General features: G+C 38.8%; 3 protein-coding genes across 7 annotated transcripts in view; 1 reads left to right on the plus strand and 2 right to left on the minus strand.

Annotated features, from left to right (window-relative positions):
* Window positions 1-15,000, minus strand: part of LOC138010674 (microfibril-associated glycoprotein 4-like) — a 25,448-nt gene that overhangs the window by 6,826 nt on the left and 3,622 nt on the right. The window contains exons 2-4 of one of the 2 annotated variants that reach the window (XR_011124524.1): window positions 2,487-2,696; window positions 1,644-2,021; window positions 77-164 (exon numbers count right to left, since the gene is read on the minus strand). Coding sequence is in view for 1 of the 2 variants with exons in the window: in XM_068857650.1 (XP_068713751.1) it covers window positions 1,644-2,021; window positions 2,487-2,696 (588 nt within the window). In the remaining variant the exon portion in view is untranslated. The remainder of the gene's footprint in view (window positions 1-76; window positions 165-1,643; window positions 2,022-2,486; window positions 2,697-15,000) is intronic. The other variant, XM_068857650.1, reaches the window with a different exon arrangement.
* Window positions 5,419-9,924, plus strand: LOC138010781 (uncharacterized). 2 transcript variants are annotated; one of them, XM_068857756.1, is made up of 9 exons: window positions 5,419-7,453; window positions 7,602-7,908; window positions 8,107-8,193; window positions 8,328-8,411; window positions 8,621-8,653; window positions 8,804-8,875; window positions 9,285-9,357; window positions 9,438-9,509; window positions 9,668-9,924. In XM_068857756.1, exons 1-9 carry the CDS (start codon window positions 5,647-5,649, stop codon window positions 9,782-9,784), a joined length of 2,652 nt encoding a protein of 883 aa, XP_068713857.1. In that variant the 5' UTR covers window positions 5,419-5,646; the 3' UTR covers window positions 9,785-9,924. The 2 variants fall into 2 exon arrangements, with proteins under 2 accessions (XP_068713857.1, XP_068713856.1); XM_068857755.1 differs by having other exon boundaries at window positions 5,421-7,453; window positions 9,659-9,924.
* LOC138010782 (uncharacterized) lies at window positions 9,924-12,064 on the minus strand. 3 transcript variants are annotated; one of them, XM_068857757.1, is made up of 5 exons: window positions 11,675-12,058; window positions 11,264-11,608; window positions 11,062-11,140; window positions 10,822-10,943; window positions 9,924-10,694 (listed from the first exon to the last, which is right to left on the minus strand). In XM_068857757.1, exons 1-5 carry the CDS (start codon window positions 11,954-11,956, stop codon window positions 9,924-9,926), a joined length of 1,599 nt encoding a protein of 532 aa, XP_068713858.1. In that variant the 5' UTR covers window positions 11,957-12,058. The 3 variants fall into 3 exon arrangements, with proteins under 3 accessions (XP_068713858.1, XP_068713859.1, XP_068713860.1); XM_068857758.1 differs by having other exon boundaries at window positions 10,462-10,689; window positions 11,675-12,064; XM_068857759.1 differs by having other exon boundaries at window positions 10,556-10,694; window positions 10,832-10,943; window positions 11,675-12,064.

The following is a 15,000-nucleotide window of genomic DNA, read 5'->3' on the forward strand; positions in this document are numbered from 1 at the left end:
TTCTGAAGGTGGACTCAAAATGATCGATATTACAACTTTTAACAAATCCCTTAAAGCTACCTGGATTAAAAAATACCTGAACACAGAAAACTGCAGCAAATGGAAAGTTTTTTTTTGATCTAGAACTCGCAACATATGGAGGCAACGCCGTCTTTAAAGGGAACCTAAACAAAAAAGACATCGGTAATCTAAACATAGAAGACCCATTTGTTAAAGAAGTTATAGAAATATGGTCTGAGACCTTCTTTGAGAAAGGAATAGTGTCCAAAGATCACTTTCTAGCTCTACCTCTTTGGCAAAATTCATTAATAAGGATAAACAATGCACCAGTACTATGCAAAGATTGGCTTTCCAAAGGTATAACACAAGTAAAACATTTAATGGATGATTCTAACAACTTTCTTTCCCTTGCCAGCTTTCAAAATAAATATCAACTCAAAGTCAGACCAATAACTTTTTTTGGCATAATCTCTGCTGTTAAACCTTTACAGCTGAAGTATGACAATTTCATGAACACGATCCTAAAGCACCAAAAACCATCGAGAATAGTTTACAAGAAATTAATTTCTGAACAAGCGGAACGACCGCTATTATCTCAAGAGAGGTGGCAGAAAGATATCGGGTCCACAGCCAAGGTAAAAATTGACTGGAGAAATAAAAAGCCTATCTATTGTCTGCTGCGTGTACAAAGAGTTCCAAATTAATTGACTTCAATTTCAGATTTTTACATAGACGGCTAGCGACCAATAATTTTTTGCAAAAAATAGGAATTAGAGAGGACGGAACATGCACCTTCTGCCATGATAAAAAAGAAGATCTGTTACATTTATTCTGGGGATGTGAAAAAAGTAGAATTTTTTGGAATGACCTCTCTATATGGCTGCAGGCATGCCACGTGCTTTCAAAAGAGAACCACTTAGGAATGGAAACGGCCTTAGGCCTGAAGCCAGACGACCCCAATTTTAAACTCCAAATTAATTTTTTTTGCCTAATGGCTAAGCACTACATTTGGATTTGCCGTTCGAAAGAACGATCCCCAACCCAAAACAACTTCTTGCTTTCCCTGAAACAGACGCACCAATTGGAAAACAACGCAATGAGAAATTCAAAGAAATGGAAGCCACTTCTGTCCCCGCTGCAACGAGTCTCCTAAACCCTTAACCTTAACCTTGAATTTTTAAATATTGATTCCTCTATTTTAAAACTATCATTATAAATGTAACCCTAAAGGAAAGAGATGGTTTTTCGAAGTGCTAGAAGTCGTATTTCATTTATTTATTTCATCTATTATTATTATTTATCTCTTTTTTTTTTTCAAGTTAGAAAACGTAATTTTAATACAATTAGTGCTTAGTAGTGCTGTAATTCATGTCACGTTCGTATTGCAATACTCATTGTATCGCTTACTGTAGTTTGTAATGTTTTATGGTGTAAGTGTGCATATTTAAAAAATAAAATTATTATTTAAAAATAATAATAAAAAAAAAAAACTAGCTTGACTCTGATGATTACTTTCGCTCAGGTTGTCAAAATGTCAGTCAATATCATCACAAACGGTCCTTCTTTGGACTACACCCACCCTGTCGCAATGGTACTTCCTCAAGTTATGGTATGCCTGTCACGTGAACAGATAAATAGATTACCTGAATAACCTGCAACACTCAGCTTGTATTGCTCGGTTTCGTTACCCACAGCGAAAAAACTGTACTCTGCGAATGCTGTTTCATGATGAAGCTTTAAGTCAAAGCGGAGCTTACGGTTGCCGCTTTTAGTCAAACGGTGGATCTTGTCCAGTCCAAGCCAAAACTCGCCATTGAGAAAACCAAAGCCATGTTTGTAGTCGTGCCATCCCCTATAAAAATCCACAGATCCATCTTGTCTTTTTTGTAACACCGTCCAGCCCCCGCCATCTGTTTCCAGATCACAAAACACTTGAAATTCACCCAAACCATCAGGATCGATTTTGTACAAGCCACTGCTCCTGTATCCAGACTGATGAACTTGCGCGCAGTTCTTGGATACTGAAAATATCATAACACAGTAAATAAGCTGGTTATCTTTAAGTAGGAACAAAGTTCTTGTTTGTTGTCTTCCCTGATGTTTTTTTCTTTTTTTTTTTAATTTGACACGACAGCAACAACAAAAAGACTAAGATTATACATAACAGGAAAGTATCCTTAGGCATTCACAATATCTTATTTTTACAATCCATATTGAATATTAACATATCTAGGTGCGAAAATTAAAATTAGTCTAGATTAATACAGGTAGAGGAATTAGCTCAATTTAGACAGTATTTCACTACTTAATGATAACTTAATTCACACGCACGTAGACATACATATCAATGCATACTTCCCATTGAGCTAAAACCTGCAGAGCTCTGTAGATCTACGTTTCACTTCTCCGTTTCTTCCTTGTGCAGCTAGTGATGGATATTGTAGGCTTATAGAGAAAAGGGTTAATGAAAAGAACGATTACCTTACCTCCTGAGACACCAGATAGGTTTTGTTTAACGGTGTGCATTTCTTCTTTTAATTCACAAAGCTCTTTCTTTACTTTAGAAAACAAACAACTTCCAACCAAGTCTCTTGAAAGATTTGCTTTCAGTTCCCTGATTTCAGCCTTTATGTCCGCCAAAGGTTGTGTGTAGTTTTCTTTCAATGAGTCCTTTATTTCGACGAGTAATCTACCTACTGTAGTACATTCAAGAAAAAAAGCAAAGTAGTATCATAAAGGCCCAGTAATACGTAATGCGTTGCAAGTTGAGATGGTTTGTTGCGCGTATTACCATCTCATCGCACAACAAATTTTCATGTTGCAAAAAGGAGAAGCGACCTCTACTTTTTGCAACATAAAATTTGTTGCGCAACGCAACTTGGTGGTAATACGCGCAACAAACCATCTCAACTAGTACTTGCAACGCAACATTGTTTCGCGACAAGTTGCACGGAAAATGTTGCCCGTATTACTGGGCCTTAACACGCTAAATCATAAGCAGTCCATAACAGTTGCTGTGATATGGGGATGTTGAAGACTAAATAAGAGTTTAAAGCAGACCAAGTATCATCTGAAATTAATGAACCTGAAAAAAATTCGTTTTTGGTTAGTTTGCACTTATCTAACAAATGTTTATTGCAATGTTGAGTAGCATGGATTGACTTAACTGTAATTCACGACATGACACTTGCTGATTTTTTTCTCTAAATAGCCGCTTTACTTTAGAAACTTTACGAAAAAGTAGTTATTTGATTCAACCATTTTGTTAAAACTGATTATTTGATATTTAACATACAATTACTGGGCGAGGTTGAGCAAAATATCGTGATTTGTCAGTGGCGAGCAAATAATTGATCTGCGAGACACTGACAAATCACGGCATTTTGCGGGAACCGAATTCAATAATTGTTATATCATTCCATCATCGAGTTTGTTTTTTGTTTTTGTTTTCGGGAAGCCGTAAGCACGCGCTGCCTTGCAGGAGTCTAGTAATGGCAGAAATCAATTGGTTTACTTCTCAGGGTCTTTCTGCAGGTACCGGAAAGCATTGTGTTTTTGATCACTTGGGATTAGTCTTTGTTTGGAGTTGTTTTTTTTCTGTCTTTTGTTTCTTTTGTTTTTTTTATGCTCCGGTACTTACAGAAGCTGTCATAATCATATTTGTAGACTTCAAATTGTACTTAGGCCCTGTTTACAAGCAGGTAGGGTAACCCTACTGCTAGGGTTACTCTAGCAAGATGGTTACCCCAGCACTCACATATTTCTTCTTTTTTTCATCGACGTGTTTACAAGGCAGCTAGGGTTACCCTGGCGCTAGGGTAACCCTATCTGAGTGCTAGGGTTACCCTAGCGCTAGGGTAATCCTAGCTGCCTTGTAAACGCTCTGTCAGGGACAACTCGCCTACCCGGGACAACTTTTTAGCGGTTTCCATTATGTTTGCGATGCTGGAGGTTACCAAGCACACAAAGTTGTCCCGGGTGGTAGGGTAACCCTACCTGTAAAATTTTGCTTGTAAACCCGGGCAATCTTTGACCCTCCTGCTACGGTAGCAGTAAGGTCACCCTAAACAGGGCCTTACAGGCAAACGTTCAATAACAAAATGTAGGCATCAACAAAGCTGAAGAATTTCACAGTTTTCAAAGTGTATCCCGACAAGCGAAGCTTTGGTGTAAAGCTCACCATTCTTTTTTCTGGCTTCAGCATAAAATCTCTTCAGTACATATGCATTCGCCAACTTGTCCTTCGCGTCGATGCCACGAGTGACTCTTCGTCTACCTTTCTTTCCTTGAGATACTTTCGAAATACGTTGAGTGCCACTTTTGGTCCTTCCTTAGTATTTTCACTGTCCTTTTGATCAACGAAAGATGAGAAATCGTTCTCTGACAGCTCCGGGAATCGATCTGCCATTTTCTCACAAGAGCGTGGTTTCAATTGCACATGAGCAGAACATTATTTGCAGCAAAACACTTATTTGTAGGCACTCACTTGCAGGTCACGCGGTGGGCTCTCGGCCAATGAAAATGAAGGTAAAAATACATCGGATGATAAAACTATTTATTTGTAATTTGCTGTAAAATAAAGTGATTCTTTGATAGATCCAGTTTTCCAGAAATTGGTTATTTGATACAACCACTTTTTATCTAATTATCTAATATTTGTTATATCAAATAACCACTTTTTGGCAAAGAGCAAGAAATTGATCATGTGTAGTAATCACTTTGGGGAAAATGACGAGAATTTGGTCATTCCACATAACCACTCTTTGAACTGTGAGTGCCCAGAATTGGTTATTTCATTTAAATAATGGAAGAAGTGGCACAATTTGTTTTAAATACATACGATAAATTTACAAACAGGCGCCCCATGGTCTATTAAATTTGTTCCTTTGCGACCTCTTTGGTCATGCAGAAAAAAAATTTGAAAGAAGACAATGGGTACCCAATTTACATCAAAACAAAACATATCTCAACCAGAAACACACTCACCCAGGGTGAATTAAATGTTTGATTTCTACAATTATCAACGCTTGCGATGTTCATTTTAGTTCCCATATCAAAGCAATAAATCAAATAACTGTCAGCTTGGTAATCTTTTCATTTGTTCTGGACATTTTGCTGCTATTTATGGCTGTGACGAGGTAAATGACGTAGGACAGTCCAACAACGGCAGGTATGTTTTGCAGGTTGCAGGTTGCAGGTTTTGCAGGTTGAAAATTTACTGTGACTGTTACATGAATAGCTAACCTTAGGCCTAATTAGGTCTAAAGAAACGTTTTTAGGCCTAAGGAGGCCTAAAGAAACGTTTTTAGGCCTAATTGACCTTCTGAGCGCTCAAGTTTCACGTGTAGTGTCACGTGACTTCCCATGTAAACAAACCCCAAAGTTCGGACATTGGTTTCACCCACGTGTAGTACGTGTACGAACTTCGAGGCGATAATTCAAGTTTCCGTCGATATAGCCGGTTTTTTCCATGACCTATAGTCTTTAAAATGTGAATATCGAATAGAGCATCCGTCCTTACACACGTACTGTACATGATAAAACTACGATTCGCATATTTTAGCGTAAAAAACACTCTAAAGGTCGGACCCCAATATAACCTTCAAAATTCGAATATCGAAATTCTAGGAAATCATCAGGGTCAAAATGTCAGTACAGAAGAACAACAGCGACTTCAAGGCCATGAATGTGGTAGAACTTAAAAAATATTTACAGGATCGCGGCGTTTCGGTAAGCGGATATTTAAAACCTTCGCTCGTGGAAATCGCTACTGCAGTCGAAAGAATGGGTTTACCTTTTGACCCAAACTTTGAGAAAGATAAAGCAAATGATGCGGTGACATTAATCATTCATGATATGGTAATTCCTGATCCATTTTCCCTCAAGACCGTGAACAACTTCAACTCTTCTCCACCATTCGGGTTGTTCGATATTTTTAACCATTTAATCTACCACTCTACTGATTACGATAAACAGGGACTCGCCGCTTACAAGTCCTTTGATGACTATAGATTATTCAATGACGGTTACGTAGAATCCTTGCTTTCTGCTCCATTGAAACACGAGGGAGTCCATGTTTACGTAGCCAAAGTTAAGCCTTTCATGAAGATAAAGACAGACGAAGGAAAGGAGTATTATGATCTCTGGTTTATTCTCGAGGGCAGAGGTGCGAACCGCGGCAGTGTACTCCAAGCACGATGTAAGTGTAAAGGCGGTCGAGATGGGGGTTGTAAGCATATTGCAGCTGCCATGTACGCTCTTGAGGATTTGTTAAATACTCGTGGTGAAGATAGTGTAACGAGTGGCCCGTGTGTTTGGGTTAGGAAACCAAGAGGGAATACGCAAGCGTGTGAAGTAAAAGATCTTGTCATTGAGAAAAGCAAAAAACCTTCTCACAAAAAAAAAAAAAGGAAACAAGTTTACTCTCAAAACATTGAAACAGATGTCCGTGCCCCTGAAGACAGAAATCCACCAGATGAGGAGTATCTGAAAAAGTTTACCAAACGAGTGTGCCACTTAAAAAGTACACCTGTCATTTTGCCCCTATTTAAAGAACGTTATGGCACTCCAGAAGAAGACACAATCACAGAAGAACCTGGTCAATCAAACCATCAGCCTCCACAGACCGGTATAATGAGTGCTAAGCTCCTGGAGATTTTAAGTAATAATCCCGAAACCTCAGCAGAAGAAATTGTCAAGTTGTTGTCTTTTAGTGATACAGAAAGAAAGCTGGTTGAGAGAACAACCATCAAGCAATGGCAATGTGAAGAGTGGTACCTTCACAGGGCAGGGTTTATCACAGCCTCAAAGTGCAAAAGAGTTTTCACCCGCCAGGAAACACTTGACAAAAACCCTGCTGAAAATGCCAAAAAGTTGGTAGAAGAAATTGGTCTAGTCAAGTCATGTCCACCTCCTATCCAGGAGGAAAGAGAACCACAAAATGCCAGGGAGTGGGGGTTGTTACATGAAGAGAGTGCTCGGAAGGCATATCAGCATGTTGCAAGCCACATTCATCACAAGCTAAAGCTGATCCCAAAAGGCTTTTTAATCTCCCCGTCCAAGCCTTTCCTTGGTGCTAGTGTGGACAATATTCAGAAATGCCAGTGCTCTGATGGTTGCCCAGTTAGAGTGATTGAATACAAGTGCCCTTGGAAGCACAGAGATCTGCACCCAAAAGAAGCTTTCTTAACCCCAGAAATTGGTGGTATTCAAAAAGGAAATAATTTTGCACTTAAGTCTAGTTCAAATTACTACTTTCAAGTTCAGTTTCAAATGTTCGTAAGCGGGCTCACCTTGTGCACCTTTGTTGTGTGGACCAACCAGGGAATCTTCACTGTAGATGTACCCTATGACCCAAGCTTCATGTCTGTCGTCTGTGCAAAGCTGGAGAAGTTCTGGACAAGTCAGTTGCTTCCTTTCTTGCTACGTGAAGTTTCCATGACATCCTTGCCAGGTGAGTAGTTATAATGATTTAAGTGCTATGTTGGTAATTATTAATTTCTCAGGTCATTCTGGAGTTTTTCTTATGATTTACAGTTCATGCCTGACCCCATGCTTACAATGTTTTTTCATGGTTTTTATCTTGGGGTCTCGCCAAGCAGAATCATCACAAGAAGCATTTTGCTCTTTCCAAGATTCAAACATTTCAGAGCAAAACCTAAGCAGTTCTGCACAGCAGCCCTGTTGCCACTCAGAAGCAGATGTCATGATCTGTTCACAAGAGAAAAACCCTGAGGCAGTTACTACCACTTCACAAAGTACCCTATATATAGACTTGTCCCAGTGCAGTACCCCTACCCAACATTCAGAGAGTGTGGAAATCTCTGGACTTCAAATCTACAAGGATGATGTCCAAACTGTTAAACCGAAGTCCATGATCACTGATACAATAGTCTTGTTTTTGTTCAAGTACGTAAGAATTTTCTTTACATAACTATAATTTATAAATGTATTAAGGCATCTCTTAAATGGCTCCGACTGATATTCATGGAGCATCATGCAAAAAGAATGGATTTTTTGTTTATAATTAACTATGGAATCTTGGGGCCAAACAATATTATTAATATGGATACATCAGGCAAATAACAATGTGTATTGTGATTTCAGGCAACTACCTCAGATATATCCTATTGTCAGTTCTTTTTTCTATACCACCTTATGTGGGGAACAAGATGTTGGGTCCACCACCTCAAGGTAGTGACACTGAATTCTAAATAAGCATGATTCTTTTTTTTCATACTTTTTCATGCTTTGCTCACATTATATGCACTAAAGTGACAATATCACCTTCTTTTATTATTTTATCATATTCCTGTTCTTAATTTCAGAACTGTCCGCCAAACATCAGCAAAAAAGTTTTTTAAGGCAGACCTGATGAACAGTAGATATGTGTTCATTCCAATCAATAGAAGGTTACTGTTATAATTGTAATCTATAAATAATTTCAGTAGAGCTAGTAAAGTTAATACGGTGGTAATTTGTTGTAACAGTGACTTAAATAAAACTGCATGAAATTATCTATTATAATAATTTTACAGTACATAATTTTCAGCTTCAAATTATTTCAAATTCATTATTTTAAGTAACATACACTTGCAATTATTATTTTTTTTTTGCGCAGTTTACATTGGTTGCTGGCTGTCTTAACCCCATGGTATGCATTTCAGGATATATCTTTTTAAATGTATATGTACAAGTAATCTAGAAGTTCCATTGCATACATAATACCTAGCACATGTTTTTTACTGGATTTTATATTACATCTTCCATTGCATCAATCAAGCTGCCATTTCTGTTCAATTAGGCACTTTTTGATACTGGACTCATTGACATGGGATATAAGCACAAGGCATGAAGAAATACACAATATCAACAGGTATAGAAGAATTTATCTCCACAAAATACACTGAGCTACACCCGTACATATCTATAGGGGAAGTTAAACCATTGCTTTGTAGAGCAGTTTTCAATTGAGTGGCGAAAATAATTATCAAATTGCTTTGGTATTACTTCACTCGATCACTTACTCATTACTTCATTCATTTTTTCAACCAATCAGAAGTGAAACCAAAACCAATCATGGTACGCGCATGCACAGTTTCTGTGCTTTGTGTTGGCTAGGTGTAATTACTTCGACATTTGATTGGTTTACTGGATTGTCTCTGTCCTTTTTGATTGGCCAAAGTAATTACTTTGGTTTTGGTTTTACGACAGTCGATTGAAACTTGCCCTATGTAATGACATCTTAATTTATAACCTTTTGCCTTAAATACTTTACAACCTAGATTCTTGGATCACCTATGTGCTGCACACAGTATAACCTCCATGACAAGCCAACGATCAAATTATGTGCTTAAGGTACGTTGTGACATAATTACCAAAGAACTAATTCCATTGGTAATCGTATTCTCCAATTAGTGGGATTGTTTTACTTTCAGGTACCACAACAATTGCCAGGAAGCAACAACTGTGGATTCCATATATTCATGTTTGCTGACCATTTCTTAAAGGTACAGTGACAGGACGTGCATGGGGTGAAATCATTTTAGATCGCAAACAAATTAAAACCAATAGGGAGAGATTGCATGTTAGTAGTTTCTCTTGACTTTCATTAGTTAATGCAAGATTAAAATATACATTCATTTTTCGAATTATGTAGGATCTGAAGGTATACGAAAGTGATCCGAATGGGTATGTCAATGCTGAACATCGGTGGTTTGATCCTAAAGATGCTGAAACCAAAAGGAGATTGACAAGAACTTATTTGGAGGCTCTTTTTCAGTGATGATGACTTGGAACACTTTATAGCTTCTTTCTTTTTCATTTATGAACTTTTGTACAGAACATTTTGTATTCATCAATTACACTGATATTGTATGTATTTAAAATTAGGTAGTATATATTGAACTTGATTATATACTAGATTATTTTTCTTTTATTATTGATGGTTGTAAATTTACCAGTATTGCACAGACCTTAATGGCAGAACTAATATATGGTTTACATGTAAGAGGAATAACTCCTCTTAGGAAGTTAAACAATTTCAGTTGCCTGATCATACGCTCAAAATGAACCCTGGATGTTGCCACTCGTCTTGTGGCAGTTGATGCTCGTGCAGATACATTGTTCTTGCGCATCATTGGGGGTGCAATTAGTACAGTGTCATGTAGAGCTAAAAGATCTTGAATGTTAAAGCCCTTATCAGCCATTACAACATCTCCTGGGTTCAGGTTTTTAAGGAAACCACTGGCACTTACAATCTCCTTGTCACTAATACTTCCACTATACAATTTCGAGACAAAATTAAAATGCAAAATAGGAGACATTGAAATAAGTAACTTAAAGGTATTTGAGGACTTGTATTGACTGTAGGTAGATCTTTGGCTTGAAGGTTTACCTGGTTTTTCAATATAGAATTCTGTACAATCTATGATTGCTCTCAGATTTTTAAGACAATCCTTTTTGAAGCAATTTGGTTTGGATATTTCTCTCAATTCCTCCTTTGTTGAAAAAGGTAAAAGAAACAACAACTCCTTTTTAAGAAATAAAATCCAAGTTATAAATATTCTACTTCCAGTGCCTGTAGTAATACCAAAGATATCACACAGCATTTCAAGACTTGGGTTCCTTCTTAGTCTCACAAGAGTAAACACAAATTGTTCTTTGGTTGTAAGCTTGGCCAGCTCTTTCCTGTTCTGAAAAAGAGTGTAATAACAGACCTATATGTCAATAACATTATGATGTCAAAAACATGCATGGATACATTGGGGCTTGATAACAGATTTATCAGTCAACAAAAGTAAAGTATCTGAAATACACTACCTTCATGTACCTATCCTGGAGCTTTCCTGTCTTTGTTTTTCGTGACCCTTTCCATACGTTCATGCGCTGACTTTTTTCTTTGACTTCACCGTAAATCAGCTCAAGACATTCCTTACTCATACCTGCAATATCAGAGATCAGATGGTAAAATAACTGTTCAGCCCATACTTCAATCTCCAGGCTTACTTAGATTCCCCTTTTTTTAATATTTGTGTCCAAATGTATTTAGAGTGAGCGTACCTGTGTAGTGGTAGGTTTTCTGTGGGTCCATTACTTTCATCATAAATAACATCTTCATCAGTTTGTCAGTGCCTGAAGTCTAGTACATAGTTCATTAAAAAATCAGCACAGCTACCTCAGTATTAAGCATAAATTAAGCATACTGTAAATGATTTAGGTGCAAATATTTAGGAAAATGCATTAAACTGAAAAGGTGCCTTACTTGCGTGCCGCATTCTCTTAACATTTTTTTATCAGTTTGTGTGTCGCGGTCAACGTGGGAGTCGATTGGTTCATCATCAGGTAATGGTTCCGGAAAATGCTCGATGATCTGCTCCTCCATTTCTTGTAAGCCTTCCATTTCAGCCTCTTTTGCACTTACAACTGACTCTAAGGACAGATCTAACAGGGTCCCGGCAGCTTCGTGTTCCTCGATTGATTTACCAGTATGTAGATGAAGGGTCAATAGGGTTTTCGCCGCAGATCGTTGCAGACAAATTTTCTTGCTTCTCTCTTTGTCTGCTTCCCGTTCATCAGATGCTTTTCGTTTGCGATTGAGCCGCTTCACCTACGCACAGCATTAAATACTTCAAATGACAGATAGTATTATAAACGGAAAAACCGACAGACTTACCTTTTCTTTACTGGCAATAGCTGATATTGGATCAGGATACTCTTTTGTTGGACCATTTCCACCAACAAAGTGTATACTGCAAATATAACTGTCCTTCGTACAAACGAACGTGTCACCGCGATGACATGCAGTAATCCACCTTTGCCGTCTCTCATTTTGTCTATGTGCGCCAGGGAAATGGAAAAATTTAACTGGATCACCATTTGAATTTCTTTTCCAAGACCGAGGGTATCGGGAATCCTTTCTACAAGTACCATAAGCACATCTTTTTGTCGTAACCATTTTGTTTACAGCGTAACTTATAATAGGGTCCGAACTTTCGGGTGTTTTTTCACCAAAATATGTGACTCGTGGTTCTACCACGTACAATGCGTGGGTGAGAACGGATGTTCTATTCGATATTCAAATTTTAAAGACTATAGGTCATGGAAAAAACCGGCTACATCGACAGAAACTTGAATTATCTCCTCGAAGTTCGTACACGTACTACACGTGGGTGAAACCAATGTCCGAACTTTGGGGTTTGTTTACATCGGAAGTCACGTGACACTACACGTGAAAGTTAAGCGCTCAGAAGGTCAATTAGGCCTAAGGTTAGCTATTCATGTAACAGTCACAGTAAATTTTCAACCTGCAACCTGTCCAACCTGCAACCTGCAAAACATACCTGCCCGTCCAACAACTGGTTATAGTAGTTAGCACAAGGGAAACAAAGTATTTGAAATAACCGGACGAATTTTACAAACTAAAGTTCTCGTACGTCATGGGCCGGTGTCAAAATATTGAACTTCGTGACCAAGATTTAAGAGGTCGATGACGCAGCGTCAACGGCCCTTGTATGGGAGTGTGAATGAAACAATATGTCGCCTTTACATTTTCCTCACTGAATGTCAAAACAAAGTCTTTAGCATTAGTCTGCCTAAACCGAGAAGGATTGTTGTAAGAAACTGGCGACGCTAACTTTGTGTAACTAGCAAGCAAGCTATACTTGGTTCCGTGCAGCAAAATTTGCTGTCAAATCACTTTTCGTGGCTGTCTAGGGCTCGAAACCTTTTATTTCGAAGTACTGTTACTCTGCCGCTTACCTCGGTCTTCTGTACGATCGGGTGAAGAACATCCAGCCAGCAAGCATTGTCAAAACCAAAATCAATGTGGCAATCGTCGTGAAGAAGGAGAGAACGACAATGGTTGCCATAGTTTAAAGCACTTTTTGTTGAACCCTTATTAGTGCAATTCTGGGCGCAACTGCAGGAGCTTCATTTTGGTTTGGACGATTAAAACGGTTGTAGATAATATTGTCACATCTGCCCATTTGAAAATCAATGTTATTCAGTTCGACAGCTGCCATATTTTTTGGCTTTTACTTCGTGTAGAAGACACACATGACGTAAAACAATAGAACAAAAATCGTGAAACAATACCTAATCAGAATTCTAAATCCCTAAAGACCCCTAAAGCTTTTGTTACGTCATGTGCGTCTTCTACACGAAGTAAAAGCCTATTTTTTGTTAATGATGGCAATTTACATGCCACAGCATATGCTGACCAAACTATCTATGCTATTTGATCTCATTCGCATTTTCGTTCCCAGAGCTGCGATCCTCTTTGCCACCGCCGCGGATCGAGAGAATCGCATCTCTGGGAACGAGAATGATATCATGACCTGGGCTGCGCTAGCTGCACCATCCATATGTCACGTCGCCGAAGGGGTGGAGGGAGCGTAGAAAATTCCTCCAATTAACGTTGGCGACGTGACGCGTACGTAGTACAAGAAAATTCTACCAAATGTACCGGATTTCGCCACTTGCGTATCTGTCTTGAAATGCCCCGGATTAAACCAAACGGAGACACACTGCACGAGACTTTTCCTTGCGTTATTTAAAAACAACTGAATTTACAAAACAGAGTAATGCAAACATTACAGAGTAATACAAAAATGTCCAAAAAGTATGCAGCGTCAACGGCTCTTGTAAAGGAGTGTGAATGAAACAATATATCGCCTTTAAATTTTGCTCACTGAATGTCAAAACAAAGTCTTTAGCATTAGTCTGCCTAAACCGAGAAGGATTGTTGTAAGAAACTGGCGACGCTAACTTTGTGTAACTAGACCCTCCGTGAGGGTACACTGGGTTCCCTGTGGTACGTGCAGCCCCGGAGGGGGAGGGGGGGGGACTCCCATATGGAACACACGGGGATGCTAGTCGGAAATTTTAAATTTAACCCCTGAAGGAGACCATCTGGGCGTGGCTCAAGCTTTTTGTGACTCCTAAAGGAGACCAATCTGGGCGTGACTTAAGCAAATTTTGACCTTGGCGGCTTAAAATATTGGCGCTTTGCCCGAAACACCCTAAGCGAGACCAAAATCCAAAATTTACACCCCTAAGCGAGACAACGAGCATCCCCGTCTGTTTCATATGGGAGTACCCCCCCCCCCCCCTCCCGGGCTTGCAAAAACAAAGCAAAAGGTAATTAAAAAACCATATAATAAACTACTTACTAACCGAGCTAGCTCGAGCCGTACTGGGGAATATTGGCCCTGGGTCGTTTTTGCACGGACCTCGCTGCGCTCGGTCCGTACTGCCACGACCTCGGGCCAATATTTACCCTCGCGCTCGGTTAGTAAGAAGTTATTAAGGGGTCACCCAGAAGTCATACCAGCAGAGGCCCTTTGGCTCACAGGTCCTCACACGTTCGTACGACGAAACAGATCCTTTTCTGAGGTTAAAAACCTGGCTACTGGCCTAACTCTTCTTCCTACTTTCCCAACCGCGAGAAAACCGCGGTAAATCAGCCATCGCCAAAAAATGTTTTTTTTTTCTCAAAAAATATTTAAGTTAGGGGGAAAAAATACATCATTTTAAAGCTAAGAAAATAAGCTTTCCAACAGCATATAACTTATTGACAGAAAACTGAAACATTTTATAAAAGCGAAAGTTGAACGAAAAAATTTAAGAAAAATAACAGTAAAATATGTTTTCTAGGCAAAATTTGGTCATTTTAGCGTTGATTACGAATTTTTGGATGCAAAACTAATATTTTCTGCAATTTATCTGCCTTCTTGGACATAAATTCGACCGAAAACTGATAAGGCACGAATATTTTTAGATTTTTAGGAATGATAGATAACGTGGCTCAATGCGTAATGTGATAATGCGATAAAAGTGTCAAATTTGCGACCCATTGCTAACGGCAACGGAAGCGATCGCATTACGAATAATTAACCTCTGTTGCAAAAAAACCACTCAAATAACCGGTCAGTGTAAAACGCAGACTGCAGACTGCAGACCAGGGATAAAATGCAGACTGAGGGTAAAATGCAGACTGCA

This window comes from Montipora foliosa, chromosome 7 (genome assembly GCF_036669935.1).
Source record: "Montipora foliosa isolate CH-2021 chromosome 7, ASM3666993v2, whole genome shotgun sequence".
In the NCBI taxonomy this organism is placed as follows: Eukaryota; Metazoa; Cnidaria; class Anthozoa; order Scleractinia; family Acroporidae; genus Montipora; species Montipora foliosa.

What these genes read in the sequence shown, in the direction of transcription:
- LOC138010781 (XM_068857755.1), top strand. Translation starts at nt 5,647, where the DNA reads ATGTCAGTACAGAAGAACAACAGCGACTTCAAGGCCATGAATGTGGTA. An exon ending in TTCATTCCAATCAATAGAAG is followed by an intron (nt 8,412 to 8,620) that starts GTTACTGTTATA and finishes TTTTTTGCGCAG; the next exon opens with TTTACATTGGTTGCTGGCTG. An exon ending in TTGCTGACCATTTCTTAAAG is followed by an intron (nt 9,510 to 9,658) that starts GTACAGTGACAG and finishes CGAATTATGTAG; the next exon opens with GATCTGAAGGTATACGAAAG.
- LOC138010782 (XM_068857757.1), bottom strand. Translation starts at nt 11,956, where the DNA reads ATGGTTACGACAAAAAGATGTGCTTATGGTACTTGTAGAAAGGATTCC. An exon ending in CTATTGCCAGTAAAGAAAAG is followed by an intron (nt 11,609 to 11,674) that starts GTAAGTCTGTCG and finishes TGCTGTGCGTAG; the next exon opens with GTGAAGCGGCTCAATCGCAA. An exon ending in GAAAACCTACCACTACACAG is followed by an intron (nt 10,944 to 11,061) that starts GTACGCTCACTC and finishes CTGATATTGCAG; the next exon opens with GTATGAGTAAGGAATGTCTT.